At 39.1% G+C, this 18,029-nt stretch overlaps 1 protein-coding gene across 1 annotated transcript in view; it reads right to left on the bottom strand.

Annotated features, from left to right (window-relative positions):
- Window positions 1–18,029, bottom strand: part of EYA1 (EYA transcriptional coactivator and phosphatase 1) — an 89,623-nt gene that overhangs the window by 46,688 nt on the left and 24,906 nt on the right. The window contains exons 8-10 of the mRNA XM_030445856.1: window positions 14,539–14,676; window positions 7,962–8,044; window positions 7,408–7,594 (exon numbers count right to left, since the gene is read on the bottom strand). Coding sequence (XP_030301716.1) covers window positions 7,408–7,594; window positions 7,962–8,044; window positions 14,539–14,676 — 408 coding nt within the window. The remainder of the gene's footprint in view (window positions 1–7,407; window positions 7,595–7,961; window positions 8,045–14,538; window positions 14,677–18,029) is intronic.

The following is an 18,029-nucleotide window of genomic DNA, read 5'->3' on the forward strand; positions in this document are numbered from 1 at the left end:
ATAAAATTTTACCCCGTTCCTGAGCACCAGAAACCCAAGCAAAATCAGAAGAAAACCCATCCCTCCACAAAATCATTAGTGAAAAAGGGGGCGAGGATCATCTCTTCACTGCCTGTTCTAATATTAAAGGAAGATCACTGAAGGAAGCTGGCAGCAGCCAGGCTAAACACAAGGAGTTAAGATAAAAGAATTATAGACTGGTTTGGGCTGGAAGGGGCCTTTAAACTTCACCTAGTTCACAAACCCCCCCCCCCCCCCCCCCCCCCCCCCCTTGCAGTAAGCAGGGACATCTTTAACTAGATCAGACTGCTCAGAGCCCTGGCCAACCTGACCTTGAATGTTTCTAGAGATGGAGAAACCATCACTCTCGGCAATCTGTTCCAGTGTTTCACCACCCTCATGGTAAAAAATTTCTTCTTATATCCAGTCCCTTTTAGGAGATCATTTCATCATAGTTCCAGCCTGATCTGGTGTCCTATCAATAGGGACTAGAGGAATGAGCTGTGTAGGAGAACACCTTCCATGTTGGTTTTGTCTGGAGGGACTCCAGATGGGTGCGCTTAAGGACCACTTGGCTGAGTAAAAGCTCTTTGCTTCAAAACAGACTCCTGCTCCAAATTAAAATCCTAATTAGGCACACCCTAAACAAACAAACAACAGCATCTTTGGAAATCCTGTGATGAAAATATTTGGAAGCTGGAAAAGTGCTCAGGGCAAGTTTTACACAAGCTTAGCCTGTTCCCGCTGCTCCTGGGGTGTCTGCTGATGGCCACTGGGACAGGCAGGGTATGAGGCCAGCTGATCCATCAGTCTGGACCACTAAAGACATTCCTGTGTGTTGCCTATGAATTCACAAAACTATAATAAAATTGTAGTAACAAATACTCTTCTACATCCATTAATATACACACATAATTTTAGATTTCTCTGCTCTGGCACCTCTCTGCACTCTGCCTCAGGCTGTCTGGCACCACATGTAATGGCTTTGTTTCTCCTTCACACACTCAGAAGTCCCTCTTCCAAACCTTGACCAAATTTAATAGACCCAATCTTGCCTTCTCTAATCAGTAAGGAGATCATTCTTAATCCAAGTTCTACAAATGTATACCTCCTTTTCCAACCAAATGTAATTGTGAGGAATAAAATATGTTTTCATTCTATTTTGCCTAAAATATATGAACCATACTGTATCAGACCTTCCCCTGTGGTATGGGAAACCATACTATTTCAACCTGGCATATTATAGCATAACCATGTACTTCCCTGTTATATATCATCATGGACTGTTTTGAGGGTTTTGTCACATGGGACAATTTTCCATTATGTCATAAATAAGAATACATTGATTATTTATGAATAGACAACAGAGACACAGAGATACTGTTTGCGACACTGTGTTTTGTAATTCCTTTCTGTTTCTTAGGGAAATCCCACTAAGTAATTGCTGTATTTTCTTACTGCTGATTTCAACACACTGCTCACTACACAGCAATAGTATCAAACTCCAAATTTGAGAGAATCTAGCTGTCCTAGAAATGCCCAAATCAAGTCTACCTCTAGGTAAATCTGACTGGCAAGTTTTTGGGTAAAGCTCTTGCTGTTGACAAAGGAGTTGTAAATTTCATCAGACCTTTTCCCTACTACGCTGAAAGAATATGCAAAAAGAAGTAAACACACATTATCAAAGTAATCATATCTCATGTCACAATGTAAATCACATGCACGAGATGAGTCTGAGATAGCTACTTTAGTCAAATGTCTCTGCAAATAGGTATGTACAAATATTTTCTATTTAGATTGCACCCAGATTAATGTCTTCCCCCCAGATCTTCCACTTAATTTCAAATAAAGACCTTAAATCCTCAGGCCAGTGTTATTTCAACTGCTGGATAACAAACTGAAAGCATAAGATGCAGGTTGTTTGAATATGTCAGTCTCAACTATGATTTTATTACTTTTGCATAAATAAAACTAAACACAAAATACTGCTCCACAAACTTCTTGCTTTACTGCTTACATAAAACTGGACTAGAATCAAACAATGCAGCAGAGTTACATAGGCATTTGGGGACTCTTTTTTTAAAAATTTCTCTATTTAAAAAAATTACCCTTACTATAGCAGTAAGTAAGTAAAAGTACCTGGTAAGTATTGCAAGAAATACAATAATGTCTGCTGATAAGATCATAGAAATTTCAAAATCTTCTTCCTCTGAAAAATAAATCTAATGTTTGTCTGTCAGGGACTACTAGCATATTATGAATTTTACAGAAACTTCTAATAAAGTTTAAAAAATATTGGCAGAAATGCCAATTTATTTCAAGACTTGGGTGACTTTTTATTTAGAATTGTATATTCCAAATAATAATAAAATATAATGTTGGGTATATTTTGTAAACCACTATCTATTAGGTATTTATGACAACTATATTAACAAGCTCTGTAGTGGTACAGATTTTTTTTTCTCCAGTGTTCAGTGTTGAAAAAAACAAGATGAAGCAATCCCATCATGGGCAGGTAGTACCTCTCCCCACTGCAGGCCTTCCTTATTTCTTTATTGTTTCTAACAATTTGAAAATATTGTCAATTTTAATCCTCCTAAACCAATGATGAACAACCTATTTATCCCCTAAAAGAAATCAATAGAAAAGTGCATCAAGTTCTCAGTGTCCACATATCTGGTGACAGTCAGACCATATGTTGTTGAATGCAATACAAGAGGATTAAAATTTGTGCATTGTTAACACAAAAACAGGAGGACAACCATAATCAAAAGCAAGACCACTGCCATACATTGCCATTCCTTATTGCATCCAATCTCATTTCTGATTTGACAGAATCTTCATTGTTTCCCTCCTCTATGAATATTTACACTAGATTTAGGCTTCATTTATATTTATGAAAAAGAGCAGTTATTAGAACATCAGCAATACACTGTAAATATGTCAGTATTTGTTTCCACACAGGTATGAGTGAAAAGTTGCCTATATAGTCTATTGGCTTGGTCTCACATTCCTGTCTCTGATTTATTGTGAGGAAATTTGATAAGGAGAAACTGTAAAAGTAGTTTTCCCTTTTGTAATACTACATGAGACACAGTGTTCAATGAAAAAGAAGTTTAGTGTTTAAGAGCAAAATGATGACCCATGGCTGAGAACATATTTGTTGGTTAACACAGCCCTGGTGGGGTTTTTAATCTGCATTGTGAAGTATGTGAGTAATCTGAATAAACCTCTTCCAGTAATATTTTAAACATACGTATTGCAGAAACCAAGAGAAGGGAAAGAGATCAAATCACAAGGACGATGCAAATTCCTCTTATGAGAAACACTGTATACTAAATTATAGATACAGCATCATACCAAACAGAAGGATAAATTCAGCTTTTTTGACTGCATTTCTAAATAAAAATTTGCACACATCAAGAATTTTGTTACCAGTTGCGATGATGGATTGCAAAATAAGCCTGGTGAAGCTTTAGAAAAAACAGTTGTTTTCTACATTAACTCTTATAAATACATGTTATGAATGTTCCTCTAATTATTTTAGAACATCAGGGCAGGAATATTGGATTGAGGCCAAATTCCATGTGTCCAGGACAAATTTCAACACTGGCCAAATGCAGGTGACTTGATGGGAGAGTGCAAACAAGGCAGACAGACACAATGCTAATTCACTCACTCCCCCCCCAGGGATCCTTTGGAATCCATGCAAATCCATTCTTTTACTTTGTGTAAGCAAATAGCACAAATTTTTGCATCCACAACAACCTCCAGCAAGGAGCTGCACTGTTTACTTATGTATAACATAATGAAATATTGCTTCTTGTTCACTCCAAACCTACTTCAATTAATTTCAGTATTGGAAGAGTGAATTTTTGCTCAATAGTCTACTTTTATTTTTTAAAAAATAATTTTAATTATCATTACTTCTCAGACACATCACATCCCATGTGAAAAATAAGCAACTTGCTGTTCACACTTGGGATAATCTACTCCTGTATGGATTGAAAGCTCATCCCAGAACAAACATAACAAGTTGCTCTTATTCTGATAAAATACAGTTTATTTTGTCCAGCAAAAGTTAGAATGCTACAAGCAGAAAAACAACTTTGAAATTTGTTACTTTTGAACTCAATCACAATTTCAGACAATGAAGTCTGAAGCAAAAGACATTAAAAATTTGGAATGTCATACTGAGATTTATGGTTTTGTTTAATAATTTTCTAATTATGTCACTAGCAAAAATATAGCCCTCTGTTTACAAGAAAGTAACATTAGTTTGTATATCTTATTTCTAGAGCCAGGGACTATTAACCTCTGTGCAATCAAAGGTTTTGTCATGACTGAGGTAGAAGAAATTTTTCAGATACACAAAGGAAAGAGAAAAAAGAAACACTGAGCATGGAAAAAAACTCATGTTCTGCAAGAGTGCTTGGATGTCCTGGACTGCCTAAACTTGCATATTTAACTAAGAACTGTGGGAAACCATGAAAGGATTATTTTCTATTTGGACAAGGAATTAAACATATTTTAAGTAAAATTATTTGAGCTTTCTGAGTCTGCAAAGATCTACTAAAAATGTCATAAAAAGCAGATAATTACTTTCTGTCTTTTCACATGTTTCTTACCAGACTCTTCTGTTTCACTTACTGGCCCAAATTCATAAGAACCACTTATGTCTGTCAAATTATTCTGGTGCCTCTGTAAAGTCTGAAGGCCCTTCTGTGCTTGTCCTGGCATAGTTTAGAACCGCACAGATTACATGTTTTTTTAAATATAGAAGGTGTCTAGGGATATCAACATCCAGTGAGAACAGCTGCAGTTCAGCAGCTGGAGCCCATCCTGCTAAAGGGGTACAGCAGCCTCATGTGATGCCTCTGCACTGCTCCCCACCAGCCCTTACATCCAGCATTCCAGCTTAACTTGACCAGATGTAGCAAAACAGCCTACAGCAATCTGACTGATAGCAATTAAAATGTGGATTGTTTGCTCCTTTGTTCTGTCTTTAGACCCAATCTGAATTTTCTTCTCTCTGATATGACGTTTTCTTCTCTCTTTCACTTGTCCCCACTGTACCAGAATTCCCTTCCATGATGTTATCTCTTTCCTTTTACTCCAGTCTTGTTCTATCTTCCAAGCATACTGTGTATGAGCTCAACTGAGCTTTTGCAATAAGCTTCAGCAAGAAGAAAGTAAAAAAAAAAAATTGACACTGTTCAAGGGAAAATATCTGGAATAGCACTGATTCACTGACTATTCCTAACTTCCCTTATACCAGGGATGAAGGCTTGTGAGGCAGCAAAAGGTTCTTACCTGATTTTAAGCCAGGGACTCAATACTGCTATGTCAGCCTCTTTAAACTGCTCTCATATCAGTGGAGAGGCTTTGGCACCTCAGGATTATGATTGCAGTTGAACTGAACTCTTAAGTACATGTACTTACCTCCCTCTGCTCATCACAGAAGGACCCTAAATAAGTGTGATCCTATCTTAAATGCATAAAGTGCATAAAGACAAATGGAGAAATCTCAGTCCAGCCCTATGCCTTCTGCTGACTGTCACTAGGTTGTTGAAGGGGAGCAGAAAGGTGGTTGTCATTAGCTCCTCCTAATATACAGAGCCACAGCAGATACTTTCCTAAATATGTTCCTGTCTGTGGTACAGGCAGCCAGCTCCACACCTACTTGAAGTTTTGTTATTTGCAAACCATTTGAATGAACTTCTTTGAAAATATTATATCAGTAACATAAAGATCTCAGGGAAAGAGATGGCAGTCCCAGCAGTGCCAGAGAAGGTGTGCATATGGTCAAGGCACAGGTCTAACACCTATGGACATACAATATATGAAAGCATAAATTAGGAGAGGGTTTAGGTGTGGACCCGGCTATGAGAATGTCCACCAACTTCTTTCAGATGTTTAGACAAAACTTTCTTAATCAGTCTGGAAAATTTGAGTGAGAAAAGAAAAACTTCCTAAAAAAGCAACGAATAGAAAAATTCTGTCCAGGCTTACAGAACACAGAAAACTATTTCAATAGGAACACAGTCTTTAAACCACAAAATCTGAGCTTGGGAAAAAATATACCTCCTCTCTCTGCATATTTGTTTACTGTTTCTTTCTGGGAGTATCAACCACTTAAAAAAATATACATGCAAAGGTTTTGCAGAAGACCAAGACACAGATGACAAAATTTTAGTATCTTGATCACATTTGGTTTTTGCGGTAAGAGGAACTTGCTGCATCCAACTTAAAACAAACAAAGAACAACAAAACAAACAAAAAAAATTAAAAACAAAGTGAAGAGCAGAGTAATTAGGCAGACTCCATGATGCATCCATATGTTCTAAAAGCTACAGACTCCAATATGCATTCATGTATTTAGAAAGATTCCTTTAGCACATGCACACACATGTATATAAACAGACACACCAGCTGTATTTTCTTCCCTGCTTATTTTCAGCAAATATATCAAGCCAAACAACACTGCATACATTTTCTTCAGGTACACATTCATACACAAAAGCAAGACAGTCTAACAAGTTATATTAAACTCTCATTGCACATGCAAGATCAGCTCCATCAAGTACTTCAAGAAAGCAAAAAAATCCTCCCCCAAAAATACTCCAGAAAAAAACCTCCTGATAAGATTGCCAATTCAAAAAGAAAGCTTCTTTCTGCATTACTGAGAAACACATCTGCAGGCTTGGCTGTTATCTCTGACAGATTTCAAACTTCTGCCATCTACTAACTACTGACATGTCTGAACTGCTAAAAATTGGAATTTTTAAAAAACAATAGGAAAATTATTTTTCACCTCTCATTTCCAAAGACAGCTGGAGCAGTTTGGCATAAATGTTCAAAAAAAATAGCTCAACTAGTAAAGGACTGCCAAATTCCAGCGAGAAAGGTAAAACGATTGGGAAGGAGGACAAGCCACTGAAAAATTTTTCTTAAAATGGAAACACTTGTGGAATTCAAACTCCCCATTACAAGCTTTATTATATCCTCCAAAAGTGAAAAACACAAAAGCTCTCTTTTAAATGGACAGTTGTGCTATGGTCTGAAGGCCTCTCAGTTTTAGTCTCAGGAAAAATCAAAGGAGTTTATCTTAATGAATACAGAGCTTAAAATCCCCAGGTTCTGGTTTGGTGTAAAGACCTTCCCATATTTTGCAGTTTTAATATAAGCATTTTACAAATAAATACAAACAATCTGTATTTTGTACAAGCTTTAAACTTTTACTGATCTTAGGTTTTCTTTAGTGTACTTTATGCAAGACATGCCACAGGTTCAGGATTAAGAAATAATAATAATAAAAAAATCAACTACTGCACACAAAAAATTCCAATTCAACCTTTCAACTTACAAAAATGTGCTTCATGGGGACCATAAAATCCTTGTAATTACCTGCTGCAGGATCTGTAACTGCTTGACTGGTGATGCCAGATGGTGGTTCTTGAAGCTGGTATGTTGCATTTGTAGACGGTGTTGTTGGGCTGGTGTTGCTGTTTGTCATGTAATGTGAAGGATATGGTGAGCTATTATAATACTGTGCATACTGGCCCTGGCCAAAACTGGGATAAGAGGGATATTCCTGCAAGACAAAAAGACTACTGAATAGTCCATCAAAGTTTTGCTACTTTTTAGTATAAATTCCAAAATATAACTACAAACACATGCCAGACTTTCAGCATGTATGCTTCCTGGACCTAAGAAATCTAAATCACACTTAATTTACTGTGTCTTCTCATACAAACAGTTTATTAGGCACACTACTGAAGATGGATGAATACAAACATCAAACCCATTCAATTAGTTCTATCATTGGAAGATGATGAATTGTAGAGAAAACACTTACTAACATGAGTTTAAGTTGAAATGAAGCTAATCTACTTAAGGGTTACATTTTTTCAGAGGATGCTCATTTTAAGTTTGCCAAAGTTTCCTTGACTCGTATTTACCTGCTGTGAACTATTAAATCCAGTAGAGTTTGTGAGTGAATTATTTCCTGCATATATTCCTGATGATGTTGTAAAACTGCTGCCTGAAATAAAAAAAAAAAAAAAAGTTATGTGAATTACAAAAACACAGTATCAGAAAATAACTTCCATCGTGCGATTATAACATAAGGATATGGCATATTAGTAATATTTCCCATATGTTGACTGATTTGGTTGTCATCAGCTCTGTAACATGTTAATATAAGGAAAGTGATAATTCATGGCTCTCACCCCCCGCGTTTCATTATTGCAATAAAAACTTGAAGTTTAGACAAGAATTTGGAGCCAACCTCAACTCTGACAGGGCATTAGGCTGTCCCACCCCTCCGAATCCCCAGCGCTGTGGAAGTAATGAGGGTTCCTTCACTTTCAGGTTTCGTTGAACAGTTACTGCAATCCCTGTCCCAGGGGATTCCATCTCCCCTCACTGAAGCCCACAGGCCCTGTTTCTCCTACCACCTTTGAGGTCTGGGTCCTCTCCCCTCCCTGAGCCTCAGTGCCCAAAGAAACAGCAAAACCCTTAATTCCCTGCTCTGACCAGCTCAGCCCATTAGGCTTTGCTAATCGATCATACACTGCCTTGGGCCACAAACCTTTTTCTTTTTTTTTTTTTCACAGAGTCTACCAGGCATGACAAAAGGGCAAAAAAGTACCTCTCTAAGAAGGCAGACCCAGGATTGAATTCAGCCTAGAGACTGAGTTACTGCTTTCTCCTCCCTCCTCCCCCCACAAGCCACCAAAAATTGACAGATGGGGCTCTTGTTTGATACCTAACCTGAGAAGCTGCTCCTCTAAAAGGGCAGCAACCCCCTTTCAGCTGTTTTGCCCTCGCTGGTTATAACCTGGGAGTGACACAGCCACCAGCTGAGACATATGGATGCACAGGGTGAAGCTACACAAGCCACCAGAAAGTCTGTAATGAGGCAACCTATTGAACTCGTCCAGCAGGAGAGCACCGGCCCACGAAGAGCTCGCATTCAGGGGTCGTTTACAGCCTCCCTCACCACTGAAACCCAGATTTAGTGCAAAGATATACCAGTTCTTTGGTAGCAAAAGCTTCCAGGTGAGCAAAGGAGGCAAGGACGGATGGAAATTGACAGGGAACCAGGAGTGCAGATGCACTGATCCTCTCATCTACCCGACACAACTCATTTAACAGCCAAATCCTATGCAGTGGTTACTCGCTGGGAAAAGTGACATTTCTTGCATCTCCAAACAGCAAGGAATGCAGACAGAGCTGCATGTTTAGTACAACCCCTAGCAGGCATTTGGGAGCTATTTTCTTTTTTTAAACAAAAAAAACCAAAACCCAAGGTATCCTAGCTATAAAGTAAGAAAGAAAAATATTTAAATGCTTTGACTGCAGAAGTTACTAAAAGGACACATAAATTAAGCCTCAAAGTAGATGTGAAGTATGTCCAACACCAGTGGGAGTAAAAGATGAAGCTCAGACTTAAGGTGTGATAATGACTGTAAACACTTCTCTTGTATTTGCTGTTAGAGCAAAAGCTCTGCAGTTGTTGATAGATGCTACTAATCCTGTGAACTGAAATCAGATTATTCCAGCAGAAGAGTTGACATCCAAGTTTAGCAGATAGTGCAGATAAACAGTACTAATGAGAAAAACATGTTCTTTTAAATTTAATTTAAAATTGGAAAACAGATGTTATTTTTTATTATAACAAACCCCAGAGCCAAAATACAGATGAAAAATATTTCAAATTGCAAAACTTTGAAATGCTATTTTATTTCTAAGAGTGTTTTGGCTGGAAGAATGTAAGTCACTGTGTCTTTTTATTCTGAAATTATTTCTAACACTATTGCTAACACAAGTTTTATAGGTACATGCTTTGAACCATTCTGAAAAGATATAGAAGTTCTTTAACAGTTATAAAAAGAAAAAAAATCCAAACTTTTTTTTCTTTTCTTTTTTTTTTTTTTTTCTTTTGAGGAATACATATCTTTCCACAGAAAGTTTGGCAAATAATTTGCAAGAGCAAATGAGAAAAGTAATTACATGCCAGTCAGCATCTCTCCCTCTCAGACAAAGACACACACATACTAACATGCAGCTCTCTCTTTCATCTCATGGTCAGCACTGGCTCCTATGGAGGAGGGGTAGGGGTCTCCTAGACCGTAACAAATATGAAGCAGGTTTCTCAGAAAGAGCTCTGTGGGCCACCCAGAACTACTGGTCTAAAGTTGTTTTAGAAATACTCCAATTTAGCCATTTGTTTTTTAAATAATCGGCTGCAGCACAGTATTGAGCTGCTGTTCCTGCCTTAGCTGAACAAACACAAAAATAAGAACCCCTATGAAAGGCACGAGAATTAGTGTCCTAAGCCAGCTATGTAACTTTTAAACGTGATAAAAGCTGTAAATTGCAGGTCAAAGGTCTATTTTGCCAAGACTGTGGACCCACATTAAAGCTGGGAATCCCAGGCTGCGTTGGAAGGTGGCTGGACCCTGCTGGGACCACGACACAAGCTCACCCCTGGGCTGCCACAAGGCGCAGGATGTGGCCCTCCCCTGTGCATTTGCCCCACAAGTCCATTTGCTTTCCTGGCTCAGCCTCCTTGCCATGGGCTCTGTCTATCATCAGGGTACAATGTATGTGGCAGAAGTTTAGTGCAGCTCTCCTGGGAAAGCCTGAGACGGCCAGATGGGCTATTTAAACTCAAGGTTTCTTCCGTTTGCTTACAGCATTTAAAAATCCTTGGCAAACTCCCCCTTGTTGTCCTAGTAACTGCTCAGCCATCCAGCACAATATTTTTATACCGTATAATAATAATCGAATACCTTAACGTTTACTTTTCTATGGATGCAATCCCAAACCAATTGGTTAATATATTCTCAGACATCACAGTCTTGGTAACTAAAACAATGCTGGTGCTCATCACAGGTCTAGTAGCCTTCCAGCTGTAGGATACTTGGGTGCAGGGTAAAAGCCATGCTTTTATCACAACCAAAAGGATACTCAAGAAGACAGCTGGAAATGGAGCTCTTTCCTTGGCAGTTCCCCCAGCCGTTCTCCACTCCATTTATCCTCACTGAGCAATCCTTATAATAGTGCCAATATAGGAAGAATGGTCCATTCCCACAGCCATTTCTCATTTAAGTGGTCTTTCTGACATCCATGAAGCAACTTCCATGAAAAACAGCTTAAGAAGCATACTATTAAAGTAAAGGTTGTGGGGTTAGGTAGACGGGGTGGCAGAACTGCCTAGGTGCTCTTGTCACCCTCTCCCATCTGCAGCCTTTCTCACAGGAATAGTAAATTTGTAACAAACAAAAATCCAGTTAGCAGAATAACTTTAATAAGGAGTTGCAGGCAGCGATTTTCCTCATAATTTTCAGAAGTTGGCAGTCTCTCCCTCCACTGTTGTTCAGTGACTAAATGACACTGTAATTTTAGAAGGGTCAGGAAAAGCACTGGGTTTAATTGGCTGCGCACGCACCACGAGGCAGCACCTTTACATCCCAGGAAGACATTCGCCCCAGGGAGAGGAACCAAAATAATTCCAAAGCTTTCAAGCAGGAGGTAACCCCAGGCAGGGACTATGAGCACGGCAAGGGCAAGGCTGCTGGGAAATCCCCTTTACTGCAAGTAAGAAAGCCAGCAGGGCCCTGAGCAGGCTGTCCTGTAGTGCTCGGTTGTGAAGTAGGTTGTGGGGGTCCATTATCTCCATTTAGCAGCTCAGCAGCCACACACAGAAGATGAAGAATGGCTACTGCAGGCTATGACGAGGCTGAGGCTGAAGTCTGCTGGACTGCTGGAGAACAGAAGAATAAACTCATTTCCCTCTCTGGAGGTTTCTGCACAAACAACTGTGCAGCTCTACCCACATCTTCTATCAAGAGAATCAATTTTGTGCTTAAATAATAGTTGAAACTATGAATAGGTTCTCCTTCCAAAATTAAGTGAGGAAAAGGAAGCAAATGTTCCTGTTTACTTTTAACATCTGTTCAATCAAAAGGAAGAATTAAGCCAATTTAAAATAGTTTCAAATTCAAAGGTTAGCCTAATGAAAACATTAAAAAGACACATATTCTCATGCATAGTATAGATAGATACTGTCAAAATTTAACTTCAGGAAAGACCATTCAGCAATGTCATTCTTTTCTAGTTAGCGTCCAAACTCCACCAGTATTTTCATTGGAAATATTTTTCTTATTTCCATTCCTATGGTCTGTAAGGTTTCTGTAGGAGACGAGTGCTTCCCTCATCCACACACCGTGCAGTTCATGAATACAGATGAAATCACATCCATCCACACTCTCCCACTCTGATCTGAGGCTCTTCCCTCCAAGCCAGACTGTCACTGATCAGCTGCCTTCCAGGCACCTCTCAGTCCAAGCAAGGCACAGCTGGAGCAGAACCCAAGCTCAGACCTCCTCCTCCCTCAGCCCTGCAGACAATACTTTCATGGAATCAATGCCTCTGACCCCCCAACCCTCATTAGAGCTTTACAACTGAGTCATCTTCAACAAATCTTTTGCAGAATATATTTAGATCCTTGCCTTTCAGTGTGTACAGCTGAAACATTTTTCAAGATGTTACTCTGTTATCTCTTGAGAACCACCACCCTTTCATGACCTTGACAATTCTGATTTTGAATATCACAGAAAACAAAGCAAGACCCTTTATGACACACCTCTATGTAATCCATTAACTGAGTCCTACCTCTATGTAATCCATTGACTGAGTCCTATCTTTGCTCTACTAAGGGCAGAAATCACAACTTACTTTAAAAGTCATTAAAATTTTCCAGCCACCACTCTCTCCCATGATCCCATGCTGCTGCTCCTTTCATCCCTCTGTCAAGTGACTTTCCCACAGACATCTGCAAAACTACTTCATTGTCCTCCCTAAAATCCCTTTTCACTGACATCCCTTTGCTGCACCTTACAAAAACAGCCACCTTTAGAGCTGTTAGATAACCAACATGGAGTGACAGCAGTTCATAATGCCTAAGCTGTTTCAGCTTTATTGTTATATTAGCCCCTAATAAGCCTGTGCATCTTATTTTACTCTCCAACTTCTGTGGGGGCCATGTTTTCATTTGGCCCTATAAGTTAGCAGAAAAGGATGCAGATACATGACTGTGGCATGAAGGCACTACTGCAATAGAAATTATAGATGACACAGAAATGATTTTTCAATAACTCTACTTCCTAGTGACAATGAATTATCAGTTCCTTAAAATCCAGCATGTTGATCCAGGAGGTCCTTGAAACTGCTGTTGCCAAGCATTTTGAGCTCTCTCTTAAAGAGAAGAACAGTTTCTTTGAGAGAAGAGTATGTGTGTATGTGGCTTTTAGTGTGATTATCTGCAGAAAACAAAACCAGTAACCTATTTATGGTTGTAGGTACTCTGATGAGCAGAAAATCACTACTATACAGCATGTAGATTGAAGTTTGCTTACTCCTCTTATACTATCTTCCCCTTACTTTTCAGAGCACACTACAAGTAAGCAATACTTCAGCTGTTAATGGTTGCTTCTGCCCTATGAAGCTACTCAACACACAGCTCAAAAGAGGATTTAAAGAAACCCCAAACAACCCCAAAATATCTCTTGTGTCTGGGTGAAGGACTGGATCCATATACCCTGAAAGCCATGGAGAAAAAGCAAAACTTCAGTCACCTGGTCTCTGAAAGCACTCGTATCTCAAGATAGTCCATGAAGCATTTACATGATGGCATAGAGTTTAAATGAAGCATAATAGTAAAGAAGGTGCTAAACTTAAAAAAAATGTGGTCCAGTTCTGTGACTGATCACTTATTTCAACAGTTCCAAAATCTACAACACCTTATTTCAACTGTCAAATTCAGGGGTGAAAAGTCCTTCACTAGACACCCAAAATTAGCTATTTGTAGTAAGCAAAATTGGGTTTTTTTTTGTTAATATTTCCTTTAAAGGGGTGAAAAACCAGACTCAGGTGAACCCAACAACTTCCCAATACAGAAAGGAATTGGAAGAACAAGGTGGAAACATATTGAGTAAGCTGAACAGGCAAGCAAGGCTACAAAATATAATTTATAATAATAGCCCACACATACAAAGACTTACAGCTTTTAAATAGACTTCAAAGAAACAGACTTCAATCATTACTTAGCTACCTCCACAGCTGCAGTAGGTATTTTTAACTGCTCCCTCCCCAAACACACGCAGGTGTCAAATTATATTTGGCACTTCCTAAATTCATAATCCTGACACGTTTTCCAGGACTGGCTTTGTCACATTCACTGTTTGTTAAACTAGTGCTATTTGGAGATACATTTTTACTCTAGTAACACTACAACACTTCACTATTTAACAATTAATGAAGTCTCTAAGTGAGGGTTCTTTCAAACCGCGGAGAGCTGGCCCGTTGCTGCTCTCGGCAAAGGCAGCCATCACTTCAACTCCAATAACATCAGAGGCAAGTGCTCGAGCAAACATTCATTTTTTCCCCAGGAATGCAAAGAAACAAGGGAGAAAAAACCTCTATAGCATTAACTATATCTAATTAATGGTAATATCTGTTCATACAGACCTTGCATCTGGTAGCTATAAGGAGCCTGTCCAGGCTGAGGAGTGCTAAAGCTGGCACCGTAGCTTAGAAATCCTGTCTGTCCAGGTGATTGTGACTGAGCCAATCCACCTTCTGTCTTGATGCCTGCCCACAATGCACCTAAATCAGTTAGTGACAGCAAATCTATTTGTTCATATTCAAACAGGGATGGAAAATAAAATAATTTCATTAACAGCACTTTTAACATATACCTACTACCCATGCATGAGAGAACAAATATTGAGAGCATGCATAAATGAGTGGGATAAGGGCAGTCTAAAAGCACACATAAAACTGAAGTTCACCAGGGAGAGGTTAAATTCAAAACTGGGCTTCCAATAACTGCAAAAGAAATTTATACATGAACAGGAAGTTGCATTATTCCTTTTCTGCTTTCCTGCCAGAGGCTAACTTTTCCATATATTCATGACATTTCACAGAGGTAGATTAGCAACTTTATATGATTTTAATGAAGCATAGCGTAGCCAAGCTCTCCTGCTATCCACCCATTAATGACATAACTGAGATTTGCATTGTATAATATTTCTACATGAAAATTACCTAGCTCTGAGTGTGCTGGCTTTCTAAGGAATTAGAAGTGGATAAAAAGCATTAAGAACATTAAGTATAATGATGATTTTCAAAGCTAATTAAACACTATAGGAGGCATCCAATCTTTTGACAAATAAACACCTCATTGACAGGAGCTATTCCTGAACGAATCTCTCAAACTGGGAAAAACATAGTAGAGAGTCATTAATCTCCACTGACAGGGAAATCCATTACACATCACATTACCCCCTCATTTCCAAATTTAGCAATAAAAGAATCCTAAGTCCAATTAAATGAATGACTCGTGTCCATATTTCAGTGATTCTTCCTCCAATTTGTAAGGCAACAAGCAAATACATATCATCATGAGAGGTGTGCACAATCCAGCCTCTGTCTCTGAGTTTTAATTATAAGGTCCCAACATGAACTACCATTTAAAAATAATTATAGCCAAAGCTATGGAAAAGTAATACAATACTCTTAGGTTTCACTGTGGCATTCAGTGATACCTCATTGTTCAGAAACAATGTTCGTTTTTGAACTGAATTGACTAAGTGTGAATTAGTAACATTCCTTTGAAAATTACTGTTAATCTAAGTCCCTTTCCTGGATACACTTTTTTTTCTTTTTTAAACAGTATTCAATGTTTAAAGGTATGAGAGGTCTGAGAAGTTTCTGTGTTTGCAAAACATTGGTATCTCCCTATATACAAATGGTAGCACATTTTCTTCTGTCATTTAAATCATTATTTTTCTACTGCTGTCATTAATTACTCTCAAGTCCTTCTGCCAAACCTGCTAACTAGCAGACTAACCCTGTTTGCTTGCTTTTCCCTGGTGCTTCCTTACTGCTTCTGTTTCATGTTACAATTAAACAATCCCAATGATGAATCTGACACCTCATTTCCAAGGGGAAACTCCTGCCATGGATGGTTTTGTACCAATGACCTCTATTTGTTGCCTGTTTAAGGACTTCTAACACGCTAATTAAATATTGCTTGGAGAAAGTTTAACTAAATCTAGCATTACATTTCTAGCAGATTTTTGACAATTAAAGGAAGCAGCAGGAGGATGCCACTTGAGTGAAGACAACTTGGCATTGACATGCCCTTTTACAAACCTCCACACTGTAAAGATCCTTTCATCTCCTGGGACCTACACTTCCCACCTGCTCTCATCCAGAAAGCCTTCACTCATCAAACCCTGGTGCTCCCTTCTCCTTCTCCCAAGCCTAATGTACACAAGGAAGCAGGAAGGGATGGCAAGAAAACATAAGGGGACTGCCAGTATCTGGTAAGAAAAGAAGTTGGTAAGCAAAGCCTGTGCTGGATGCTGGTACTGGAGCAAGCAGAAGGAGGGAGCTTCAGGAAATTCTCCAGCCTCCTCAGGGGCTTTGCAGATGAACCAGAGCCAGGAGCCCCTGGGAGGCAGCTGTCAGTGGCATTCCCTTCCACCCCCCTTCCTGCCTGCATAGCTGCAGCATGTTGGAGGTGGGGGAGTATAAAAATCAAGAGGCTAAGGCTGCATTCAAGGCAGCACCTTCCCAGAAAACTTGAGGGATATCGATAAGTAAATCTGCAAACACTTTTGCTTGCAGTAAGACCCAGAATAAAGAAACGAAAAGAAAGATGCCTGCCACTCCAGCTCGAGAGTTTTTCTTTCACCTATGTTGTAAGTCACCACATGCTGGAAGCTCTCTGCTTGGATGAGACAAAGGCAAGGCAGATTGACACGTGGGGTCTAAGCTGCAGACCCAAGAGGAGAATTTTGGCTCTAAACAAGGCTTAAGTTCTTCCTTGTTGCAAATGTGCATGTCAGTGTTCCCCATTTAATTTATATTTTGGGAACACAGACTATATGATGTGCCTCAAATATGCAAAAATATATGTGGTGTTAGGTCCCAGAAACTTTTAATGATTATTCACTTTTATATGCTACTGTTATAAAGTACATCAGTGCAGAGAACATTAGCCCCAGTCATGAGGCACTGTCTGAAAAGAACAAAACCCGTTAAAATCCACTTGGCCCAGGAGCCAGGGGGTTCAGTGGTCAAAAGCAGCTCTGTAATGTAAAACATTAGGCAAAATCATCTGAAGTTGCAGGCACTGGGGATGGTCTGGGCAAAAAACCCAAACAAAACAAAAGACCAGGCAGGCACGTTAACCCCTGGTGAGCAGTTGCCAAGTAAAGCAACTTTCAATTACAGCTCTGACGACAGTCAGGCAGCTAAAGTCAATCAGGGAAATCAAGGCCTTGCTGAAGTCAGTGGGAGCTTTAGGGTTAACTTCAGTGAGGTCAGGATTTTATCCAGAGGAACCAAGCAAAACCCAAAAAAGTCACTGTTTGGGATGCTTCAGCCACCACAACCAGACAAGTATGAACACAAGGTGTCCACAGGAGAAGCAAATCAAGAAAAGAACTGTGGGAAAGAGGGTCATCTGTTATCACACCATCTGAATCAGATGGAAACAGCAAACTGTAATCAGCAATATGAGCTTGTGGTCACTGGGGGAAAAAATCATGCCCACCTCTGTGGTCTTGAACAGGTAGTTTAAATGTCCTTTAAATTTTTTGTTTGAGCAAGTTTAAAATAGGTGGAATGAAGCTGAAACATCCAATTCATGTTCATAACCATATGTTTGGTAGTAAGTCATCAAGGCTGGAGCCACAGGAAGAATGCTTCCCTGGATCATAATTACTGATGAGATATTATTGAAACATATTTATACAAATAAAAATTTTTGCATATTTCTAGCACCTAATGTTCCAAATATTCTGCTGTGGGATACACTTGAGATGCAGTAGATTCCAGCTTGCAGATTTCAGGGTGAAGTTTTCACCAATTTTGCACTTAAAATTTCTAATGATGTTAAGCGACAGGGCTTGTATGGTGAGTTCTGTCCTTTTGGTATAAAACCTCTA

The sequence above is a fragment of the Calypte anna genome, chromosome 2 (assembly GCF_003957555.1).
Source record: "Calypte anna isolate BGI_N300 chromosome 2, bCalAnn1_v1.p, whole genome shotgun sequence".
NCBI lineage: Eukaryota > Metazoa > Chordata > Aves > Apodiformes > Trochilidae > Calypte > Calypte anna.